The following is a 12,091-nucleotide window of genomic DNA, read 5'->3' on the forward strand; positions in this document are numbered from 1 at the left end:
TGCTAAATGACTAAAATGAAACAGACAAACAATATTCCATGTTTAGATAATGAAAGTTTCAAGATAACGAGATTCATTGTCACCAATTAGCGTGGAGCATGAACCAATTAGACTACATTATCTATGGATGTAATATTTCAATATCATTCTTTATCAGACACCGTTTCTATGGTCCCATGTACCACCTTTTCAGACTATTGACAGTACTGCACTGTATGGATGCAGGCCATTGTAATTGCTTGTCCAATTCTGCCAACTCGTTACTGATGATTGAGTTCACATTGTGGAACGAGTATATAAAGAATTGATTGGGATCCACTTGCAACAACATAGCGATACGTACTGTAACATGGAGCCGGCAGGTGATCCAGGTCACAATAGAGGTCAAGCAGTGGTGGGAGCAGATCCGTCGCCAGACCTCAGTCTTAAGGGGGGCATATGAAATGCATGGGAGGGCAGGGCACAATTATTATTAGCCTACAGTACGTATATTTAATAATAAATTCCCTCAAGTGGGGGGGCACAAGCATTTTTGGGGGCGGGCCCGGCCCCCTATGGCCCGCCCATAGCGACGGGTGTGGGTGGGAGGAAGACGAGGAAGATGTGTTGGTCAAAGGAATGGCAGGGGAAAAGCACCCCTTCTGAGAGGTGGTCGTGGGCCTCGTTTGAGAGGTGTGGGGGAACGTGGTAGAGGACAAGGCCACGGACCAAGACAGCGGCAGCAACAGCAGTGTCCAATGAAATCCGGGCAATAGTTGTAGACCATGTCATAAATCATGGCATGACAATGACTGAGGCGGCTACAATGATACAACCAAACCTCAGAAGGTCAACCGTGGCCTCAATAATCAGAACTTTCCGCAATGAGAACCGGTAAGTCGTCAGCATGCACTAAACATTATGCTACTCTCAATTGTCAAATGACTGCATACCAATGTGTATCACAGAGTAGGTGATGTGACCAAGTGTCTTCTTACTGTAATGTTCCCTGTAGAATTGAGACTAGGCCAAATAGGGGAGGCAGAGGCAAAATTCTGACTGACCAACAAGAGCAGGCTGTGGTCGATTTGGTTCGGGCCAGAAATTATATTAACCTTACAGAAATTCACCAGCATATCTTGGACAATGAAGACATGTTTAACAATGTGGAATCCATAAGTTTGCTGACTATTGCACGCATGCTGAAAAGGCACCAGGTGTCTTTAAAACAACTATACCGTGTGCCTTTTGAAAGAAATGCAGACCGAGTGAAGCAAATGAGGACTGAGTATGTTCAGGTATGTTCAGTTTCAAGATGGCTGTTGTAATAAAATTCCCAAATAATTCTACATTGTACAGTAATCAGTAAATCTCTTTCCAAAATGTATTTTTAGAGGGTGATGGAGCTTGATGCTGATGACAACCATCACAAATTCATAAATTTGGATGAGGCAGGCTTTAACCTGGCCAAGACAAGGAGGAGAGGTCGGAATTTCATTGGCCAGCGGGCAACCATCCAAGTACCTGGACAACGTGGGGCCAACATTACCATGTGTGCGGCTATATCAGAAGATGGTGTGGTGGGACGCAGACCTCTTATTGGATCATATAATGCAGCTCTCCTTGTAACCTTCCTTGATGAGCTCGATCAGGTCTGTAGAGCTGATGGTGTGACCTATGTCATTGTGTGGGATAATGTCAGGTTCCACCATGCTCATATGGTGCAAGCATGGTTTCAGGCCCATGCACAATTTACTATTTATTTATTTTTTATTTTTTATTTACCACCCTGTATTTACCCCCATACTCTCCTTTCCTTAACCCGATTGAGGAATTTTTCTCCACATAGAGATGGAAGGTTTATGATAGGCGCCCCAATGAACAAGTCACTCTTCTCCAGGCCATGGATGACGCATGCAATGACATCACGGCAGACCAGTGTCAGGCCTGGATTCGCCATGCCCAACGGTTTTTTCCAAGATGTTTGGCTAATGAAAACATCCATTGTGATCCAGATGAGAACCTGTGGCCAAATCCACAAGACAGAATTTGAAAAATGACGTCAAGGTTCTGTGTGTGACAAAGTGATTGTAAAAAACTGTAATGGCTGTAGTTCTGTTTTAATTGGTGTTGTTCTGTTTTAATGGGTGTAGTTCTGTTTTAATGGGTGTAGTTCTGTTTTAATGGGTGTTGTTCTGTTTTAATGGGTGCTGTTCTGTTTTAATGGGTATAGTTCTGTTTTAATGGGTGTTGTTCTGTTTTAATGGGTGTTGTTCTGTTTTAATGGGTGTAGTTCTGTTTTAATGGGTGTTGTTCTGTTTTAATGGGTGCTGTTCTGTTTTAATGGGTATAGTTCTGTTTTAATGGGTGTTGTTCTGTTTTAATGGGTGTTGTTCTGTTTTAATGGGTGTAGTTCTGTTTTAATGAGTGTTGTTCTGTTTTAATGAGTGTTGTTCTGTTTTAATGAGTGTTGTTCTGTTTTAATGGGTGTTGTTCTGTTTTAATGGGTGTTGTTCTGTTTTAATGGGTGTAGTTCTGTTTTAAAGGTTGTAGTTATGTGTTAATGGGTGTTGTTCTGTTTTAATGGGTGTTGTTCTGTTTTAATGGGTGTTGTTCTGTTTTAATGGGTGTTGTTCTGTTTTAATGGGTGTATAAATGAGTCATAATAAGGGAAAAACCTGCTGCTCTTATGATAAGAATGATGTAGTGCATTTAGTTGCCACATCGTACTATATTTTAGATGTATATATTTATCAGTATAATCTATGGAAAACACAGATGTCATGTATCGCTTTACAGAACAGTGCTCAAGCACGTGGTTGGCTGTGTTTTTTGTTATGTGTCTGAAACATAAGGCTGCGTGCGGTTTGGCTCTGGTTCTATGGTGGATCTGTGAAACACACTAGCAGAACAAAAACTATTCTCTCCAAAGTGGACACATACATTGTGGAATTTAAAGAATTTCGTCCGGAATTGTGTTTTTTGTTATGTGTCTGAAACATAAGGCTGCGTGCGGTTTGGCTCTGGTTCTATGGTGGATTCCGTTACAAAGCAAAAAATAAACGAAAATTCAAGAGTAAATACCTAAAGAGTGTTCTGAAGAGATCATTAGATGTCTTACTGAGTTACTGGATGACCAATTGGAGAAACGAGACTCCAATGACCATACTTCTTCCTCTATTGATGTTAAAGGTAAAGGGAGTAAACACCATAGAAATACATCTAATGATGTTCTAAGAGACACCTCTCTCTAATGATGTTCTAAGAGACACCTATCTCTAATGATGTTCTAAGACACACCTCTCTCTAATGATGTTCTAAGACACACCTCTCTCTAATGATGCTCTAAGAGACACCTCTAATGATGTTCTAAGAGACACCTCTCTCTAATGATGTTCTAAGACACACCTCTCTCTAATGATGCTCTAAGAGACACCTCTCTCTAATGATGCTCTAAGAGACACCTCTAATGATGTTCTGAGATAGATGACTGACTTTATATGTCCTGTGTGTATGGGGTCTATGATTCGGTACATAGGGTCCCATAACGACTAACCCTCAAGAGCTGGCACTTCCAGAATAGGTCCTGGTCCACTCACTTACACTGGGGGCCTCAAACTGTGACCCCCATCCAGAGCCCTGTGGCCCTCTGGCCCTCGGGAATACTGACCTGGTCTTCGGGCTGCTGGGCCTGCAGGGAGTGGCCGTGGGGGGTTTCACAGTCGGGGCTGTAGTGTTCACAGTAGTCATAAGCTGCTTTAGGATCGGCCACAATCAGCAGCTGCTGGATGTCACCCTGAGGAAAGGAGAGAAGGATGAGTTGTGGGGAAATCCTGTTGACCTCTAACCCTTCCTATAGGTGACAGTTAGCAGACAGACACAGTATGGTATTGTGAGTACCGTAGTTCAAATATAATATGAACAATAAAGAAGTAAAATAACAAGTCTAACTTTAGTCACAAATTTGATGAATATTGATCTCTGTACTAAAGAAAACACTGACTATCATCAGACAATATTCACAGGAAATGAGGTCATAGCAGGAAGAAGATGGACAGAACATAAAACCATACGTCAGATAACATGTAATCCCCATCAGCCTCTAAAGGAGGTGCAGTGTTTTAGTGCGGTCTTAGAGTTCTCAGGCTGGCAGTGTTAGAAAGGGAAAGGGGAGGTGATTCTAGCCTACTGATTAAACAGCTTGACACATACCATAGGACACTCATCCACAGGACACTCATCCACAGGACACTCATCCACAGGACACTCATCCATAGGACACTCATCCACAGGGCACTCATCCATAGGACACTCATCCACAGGACACTCATCCACAGGACACTCATCCACAGGACACTCATCCACATGGCACTCATCCACAGGACACTCATCCACAGGACACTCATCCACAGGACACTCATCCACAGGACACTCATCCACAGGACACTCATCCACAGGACACTCATCCAAATCAAATCTAATCAAGCTTTATTTATACAGCACTTTTCAGACATGAATGCAACGCAGTGCGCTTCACAGGAAAACATAAAAAAAAGAAAAACATTTACAAAAAAACATACATATTTATTTCACAACAAAACATAAGAGGAAAAAACAACAAAATAATAACAATAAAAATTGAACGACTAAAAAGCCCCCTGAGGAAAAGCAAAACTAAAAAAGAGTGTTTTAAGATCTCTTTTAAAAATGTCCACAGTTTTGGCCCCCCTCAGGTCCTCTGGCAGGCTATTCCAGAGGCTGGGGGCATAGTAACTAAAGGCTGCCTCTCCATGCCTAATGGTCCTAGGCTTTGGGATTGTTAAAAGGCCATTGCCAGACGACCTGAGGGACCTACTGGGTACATAACTCAAAAGCATGTCTGACAAGTATTGGGGAGCACAATCGTGGATTGATTTAAAAAACAAAAGAGGAATCTTAAAAATTATTCTAAAACTCATAGGCAGCCAGTGCAGAGACCTTAAAACCAGGGTAATGTGTGCTCTCCGTCTGGTCTTGGTCAGTAGCCGTGCTGCAGCATTCTGTATGTTTTGCAGTTGACCAATGGCTTTCTTGGGTAGACCAGACAGGAGAGCATTACAGTAGTCAAGCCTGCTTGTAATAAAAGCATTGATGAGTAGGGCTGTGACGGTCATGACATTTTGTCAGCCGGTGATTGTCATACAAATAACTGCCGGTCTCACGGCAATTGACCGTTAATTAACATAAACACCTTTAGCATCTCCTGGCTTCCACGCATAGCCTACAAGCCACTAATGCAGACCATTGGAACATCTACATTTAAAAAAGTCTAATAAATCCATTTAATATAGCCTACACCATCACAATAAATCCATTATTTATTTTAGACAGGTCTAAAGAAACAATTATGGATTCATGTGCTTAATTTTAAGAAGTTACAGTTGAAGTCGGAAGTTTACATAAACCTTAGCCAAATACATTTACACTCAGTTTTTCACAATTCCTGACATTTAATCCTAGTAAAAATTCCCTGTCTTAGGTCAGTTAGGATCACCACTTTATTTTAAGAATGTGATATGTCAGAATAATAGTAGAGAGAATGATTTATTTCAGCTTTTATTTGTTTCATCACATTCCCAGTGGGTCAGAAGTTTACATACACTCAATTAGTATTTAGTAGCATTGCCTTTAAATTGTTTAACTTGGGTCAAACGTTTCGGGTAACCTTCCACAAGCGTCCCACAATAAGTTGGGTGAATTTTGGCCCATTCCTCCTGACAGAGCTGGTGTAGCTGAGTCAGGTTTGTAGGCCTCCTTGCTCGCACACGCTTTTTCAGTTCTTTCCACACATTTTCTATAGGATTGAGGTCAGGGCCTTGTGATGGCCACTCCAATACCTTGACTTTGTTGTCCTTAAGACATTTTGTCACAAATTTGGAAGTATGCTTGGGGTCGTTGTCCATTTGGAAGAACCATTTGCGACCAAGCTTTAACTTCCTGACTGATGTCTTGAGATTTTGCTTCAATATATCCACATAATTTTCCTTTCTCATGATGCCATCTTTTTTGTGAAGTGCACCAGTCCCTCCTGCAGCAAAGCACCCCCACAGCATGATGCTGCCACCCCCGTGCTTCACGTTTGGGATGGTGCTCTTCGGCTTGCAAGCTCGCCCTTTTTCCTCCAAACATAACGATGGTCATTATAGCCAAACAGTTCTATTTTTGTTTCATCAGACCAGAGGACATTTCTCCAAAAAGTAAAATCTTTGTCCACATGTGCAGTTGCAAACCGTAGTATGGCTTTTTTATGGCGGTTTTGGAGCAGTGGCTTCTTCCTTGCTGAGCAGCCTTTCAGGTTAAATGTTTTACATTTTAGTCATTTAGCAGACGCTCTTATCCAGAGCAACTTATAGTTAATGAGTGCATACATTTTTTATACCTGCCCCCTGTGGGAGTCGAACCCACAACCCTGGAGTTGCAAGTGCCATGCTCTACCAACTGAGCTACAGGGGTTGATATAGGACTTGTTTTACTGTGGATATAGATAATTTTCTACCTGTTTCCTCCAGCATCTTCACAAGGTCCTTTGCTGTTGTTCTGCAATTGATTTGCACTTTTTGCACCAAAGTACGTTCATCTCTATGAGATAGAACGCTTCTCCTTCCTGAGCGGTATGACGGCTGCGTGGTCCCATGGTGTTTATACTTGCGTACTATTGTTTGTACAGATGAACGTGGTACCTTCAGGCATTTGGCAATTGCTCCCAAGGATGAACCAGACTTATGGAGGTCTACAATGTTTTTTCTGAGGTTTTGGCTGATCTCTTTTGATTTTCCCATGATGTCAAGAAAAAAGGCACTGAGTTTGAAGGTAGGCCTTGAAATACATCCACAGGTACCTCCAATTTACTCAAATTATGTCAATTAGCCTATCAGAAGCTTTTAAAGCCTTGACATCAATTTCTGGAATTTTCCAAGCTGTTTAAAGGCACAGTCAACTTAGTGTATGTAATCTTCTGACCCACTGGAATTGTGATACAGTGAATTTTAAGTGAAATAATCTGTTTGTAAACAATTGTTGGAAAAATTAGTTGTGTCATGCACAAAGTAGATGTCCTAACCGACTTGCCAAAACTATAGTTTGTTAACAAGACATTTGTGGAGTGGTTGAAAAACGAGTTTTAATGACTCCAACCTAAGTGTATGTAAACTTCCGACTTCAACTGTATTTGGCCACTTTAGTTGTGAAACAAACCTTATCAAAACATACAGGCCCATGGGCTAGGCTACTTGAGGTGTGCGACTATGATTTGAAAAGTTCCCTGTAGTCCCCTGTAGCTCAGTTGGTTGAGCATGGCGCTTGCAACGCCAGGGTTGTGTGTTCGTTCCCACGGGGGGCCAGTATGAAAATGTATGCACTCACTAACTGTAAATTGCTCTGGATAAGAGCGTCTGCTAAATGACTAGAAATGTAAAAGGTAGCTCAAAAAAAGTACTGTTTCTTGCCTTACTGCACACAATCTGGGCATCACAAGAGAACACTGATCCACAGGGCACAGTGGAAAATCTAGTTTAGACACTGGCTGGGTAAGTACATTATTATTCTTAGCACTGGGGTTTATGTCATTAGTGATTGTGACAGGAAAGAAGAACAAAAGGCAATGCAGATCTCATTAAACCTGCTCCTGAACACCAATTAAACCTGCTCCTGAACACCAATTAAACCCTCTCCTGAACACCAATTAAACCTGCTCCTGAACACCAATTAAACCCTCTCCTGAACACTAATTAAACCCTCTCCTTAACATCAATCAAACCCTCTCCTGAACACCAATGATACCTGCTCCTGAACACTAATTAAACACTCTCCTGAACACCATTTAAAACCTCTCCTGAACACCAATTATACCTGCTCCTGAACACTAATTAAACACTCTCCTGAACACCAATTAAACCCTCTCCTGAACACCAATTAAACCTGCTCCTGGATACCAATTAAACACTCTCCTGAACACCAATTAAACCTGCTCCTGAATGCCAATTAAACACTCTCCTGAACACCAATTAAACCTGATCCTGAACACCAATTAAACCCTCTCCTGAACACCAATTAAACCTACTCCTGAACACCAATTAAACACTCTCTTGAACACCGAACACCAATTAAACACTCTCCTGAACACCAATTAAACCCTCTCCTGAACACCAATTAAACCCTCTTCTGAACACCAATTAAACACTCTCCTGAACACCAATTAAACCTGCTCCTGATCACCAATTAAACCCTCTCTTGAACACCAATTAAACCTGCTCCTGAACACCAATTAAACACTCTCCTGAACACCAATTAAACCTGCTCCTGAACACCAATTAAACCCTCTACTGAACACCAATTAAACCTGCTCCTAAACACCAATTAAACCCTCTCCTGAACACCAATTAAACCCTCTCCTGATCACCAGTTAAACCTTCTCCTGAACACCAATTAAACCTGCTCCTGAACACCAATTAAACCTGCTCCTAAACCCCAATTATACCTGCTCCTAAACACAAATTAAACCTGCTACTGAAAACTAATTAAACCTGCTCCTGAACACCAATTAAACCTGATCCTAAACACCAATTAAACCTGATCCTAAACACCAAAGGAGGATGAAATCCAACATGTATTTGTAGAGCTAATGTTTTCTGAAACAGTTTGGGTTTTCGGGTTGAGGTGGGGGGCACAGGAGGTTGGTGTCACCTTCATTGGGGAGGACGGGCTCACGGTAATGGCTGGAGAGGAATGGTGGAATGGCATCAAATACATCAAACACATGGTTTCCAGGTGTTTGATGCCATTCTATTGGCTCCGTTCCAGCCATTATTATGAGCCGTCCTCCCCTCAGCAGCCTCCACTGGTGGTGGGGTTGGAGGAGGTAGTATACTCCAGGATACTTTGAGGGTACTCAACGTGAGTGAAATCAGATGCACCTTTTCAACTAGATCAGTGACAGGGTCAAATGTACATGGCCCAGCCTGGTAGCCTCATCCCTGTGGGATTGAAAGCAGGTCGTTTTCACCCCCATGATACAGACCCCAGTGGTCCTCTGTAGCTCAGCTGGTAGAGCACGGCGCTTGTAACGCCAAGGTAGTGGGTTCGATCCCCGGGACCACCCATACACAAAAATGTATGCACGCATGACTGTAAGTCGCTTTGGATAAAAGCGTCTGCTAAATGGCATGTTATTATTATTATTAACTGTAACCACAGGACCCCAGGGTGGAGAGTTAACTATTACCACCAGGCCACCAGTATAACCAGGGTGGATAGTTAACTATTACCACCAGGCCACCAGTATAACCAGGGTGGAGAGTTAACTATTACCACCAGGCCACCAGTATAACCAGGGTGGAGAGTTAACTATTACCACCAGGCCACCAGTATAACCAGGGTGGAGAGTTAACTATTACCACCAGGCCACCAGTATAACCAGGGTGGAGAGTTAACTATTACCACCAGGCCACCAGTATAACCAGGGTGGAGAGTTAACTATTACCACCAGGCCACCAGTATAACCAGGGTGGAGAGTTAACTATTACCACCAGGCCACCAGTATAACCAGGGTGGAGAGTTAACTATTACCACCAGGCCACCAGTATAACCAGGGTGGAGAGTTAACTATTACCACCAGGCCACCAGTATAACCAGGGTGGAGAGTTAACTATTACCACCAGGCCACCAGTATAACCAGGGTGGAGAGTCAACTATTACAACCAGGCCACCAGTATAACCAGGGTGGAGAGTTAACTATTACCAACAGGCCACCAGTATAACCAGGGTGGAGAGTTAACTATTACCACGAGGCCACCAGTATAACCAGGGTGGAGAGTTAACTATTACCACCAGGCCACCAGTATAACCAGGGTGGAGAGTTAACTATTACCACCAGGCCACCAGTATAACCAGGGAGGAGAGTTAACTATTACCACCAGGCCATCAGTATAACCAGGGTGGGGAGTTAACTATTACCACGAGGCCACCAGTATAACCAGGGTGGAGAGTTAACTATTACCACCAGGCCACCAGTATAACCAGGGTGGGGAGTTAACTATTACCACCAGGCCACCAGTATAACCAGGGTGGAGAGTTAACTATTACCACCAGGCCACCAGTATAACCAGGGTGGAGAGTTAACTATTACCACCAGGCCACCAGTATAACCAGGGTGGAGAGTTAACTATTACCACCAGGCCACCAGTATAACCAGGGTGGAGAGTTAACTATTACCACCAGGCCACCAGTATAACCAGGGTGGAGAGTTAACTATTACCACCAGGCCACCAGTATAACCAGGGTGGAGAGTTAACTATTACCACCAGGCCACCAGTATAACCAGGGTGGAGAGTTAACTATTACCACCAGGCCACCAGTATAACCAGGGTGGAGAGTTAACTATTACCACAAGGCCACCAGTATAACCAGGGTGGAGAGTTAACTATTACCACCAGGCCACCAGTATAACCAGGGTGGAGAGTTAACTATTACCACCAGGCCACCAGTATAACCAGGGTGGGGAGTTAACTATTACCACCAGGCCACCAGTATAACCAGGGTGGAGAGTTAACTATTACCACCAGGCCACCAGTATAACCAGGGTGGAGAGTTAACTATTACCACCAGGCCACCAGTATAACCAGGGTGGAGAGTTAACTATTACCACCAGGCCACCAGTATAACCAGGGTGGAGAGTTAACTATTACCACCAGGCCACCAGTATAACCAGGGTGGAGAGTTAACTATTACCACCAGGCCACCAGTATAACCAGGGTGGAGAGTTAACTATTACCACCAGGCCACCAGTATAACCAGGGTGGAGAGTTAACTATTACCATCAGGCCACCAGTATAACCAGGGTGGAGAGTTAACTATTACAACCAGGCCACCAGTATAACCAGGGTGGAGAGTTAACTATTACCACAAGGCCACCAGTATAACCAGGGTGGAGAGTTAACTATTACCACCAGGCCACCAGTATAACCAGGGTGGAGAGTTAACTATTACCACCAGGCCACCAGTATAACCAGGGTGGAGAGTTAACTATTACCACCAGGCCACCAGTATAACCAGGGTGGAGAGTTAACTATTACCACCAGGCCACCAGTATAACCAGGGTGGAGAGTTAACTATTACCACCAGGCCACCAGTATAACCAGGGTGGAGAGTTAACTATTACCACCAGGCCACCAGTATAACCAGGGTGGAGAGTTAACTATTACCACCAGGCCACCAGTATAACCAGGGTGGGGAGTTAACTATTACCACCAGGCCACCAGTATAACCAGGGTGGAGAGTTAACTATTACCACCAGGCCACCAGTATAACCAGGGTGGAGAGTTAACTATTACCACCAGGCCACCAGTATAACCAGGGTGGAGAGTTAACTATTACCACCAGGCCACCAGTATAACCAGGGTGGAGAGTTAACTATTACCACAAGGCCACCAGTATAACCAGGGTGGAGAGTTAACTATTACCACCAGGCCACCAGGCCACCAGTATAACCAGGGTGGAGAGTTAACTATTACCACCAGGCCACCAGTATAACCAGGGTGGAGAGTTAACTATTACCACCAGGCCACCAGTATAACCAGGGTGGAGAGTTAACTATTACCACCAGGCCACCAGTATAACCAGGGTGGAGAGTTAACTATTACCACCAGGCCACCAGTATAACCAGGGTGGAGAGTTAACTATTACCACCAGGCCACCAGTATAACCAGGGTGGAGAGTTAACTATTACCACCAGGTCACCAGTATAACCAGGGTGGAGAGTTAACTATTACCACCAGGCCACCAGTATAACCAGGGTGGAGAGTTAACTATTACCACCAGGCCACCAGTATAACCAGGGTGGAGAGTTAACTATTACCACCAGGACACCAGTATAACCAGGGTGGAGAGTTAACTATTACCACCAGGCCACCAGTATAACCAGAGTGGAGAGTTAACTATTACCACCAGGCCACCAGTATAACCAGGGTGGAGAGTTAACTATTACCACCAGGCCACCAGTATAACCAGGGTGGAGAGTTAACTATTACCACCAGGCCACCAGTATAACCAGGGTGGAGAGTTAACTATTACCACCAGG

General features: G+C 43.7%; 1 protein-coding gene across 1 annotated transcript in view; it reads right to left on the reverse strand.

Annotated features, from left to right (window-relative positions):
- The window catches only part of LOC121569939 (collagen alpha-1(XI) chain-like), a 202,515-nt gene that overhangs the window by 150,462 nt on the left and 39,962 nt on the right, over positions 1 to 12,091 (reverse strand). Inside the window, exon 5 of the mRNA XM_041881290.2 lies at positions 3,650 to 3,775. Within this exon, the coding sequence (XP_041737224.1) occupies positions 3,650 to 3,775 (126 nt within the window). The remainder of the gene's footprint in view (positions 1 to 3,649; positions 3,776 to 12,091) is intronic.

Source organism: Coregonus clupeaformis, chromosome 7 (assembly GCF_020615455.1).
Source record: "Coregonus clupeaformis isolate EN_2021a chromosome 7, ASM2061545v1, whole genome shotgun sequence".
NCBI lineage: Eukaryota > Metazoa > Chordata > Actinopteri > Salmoniformes > Salmonidae > Coregonus > Coregonus clupeaformis.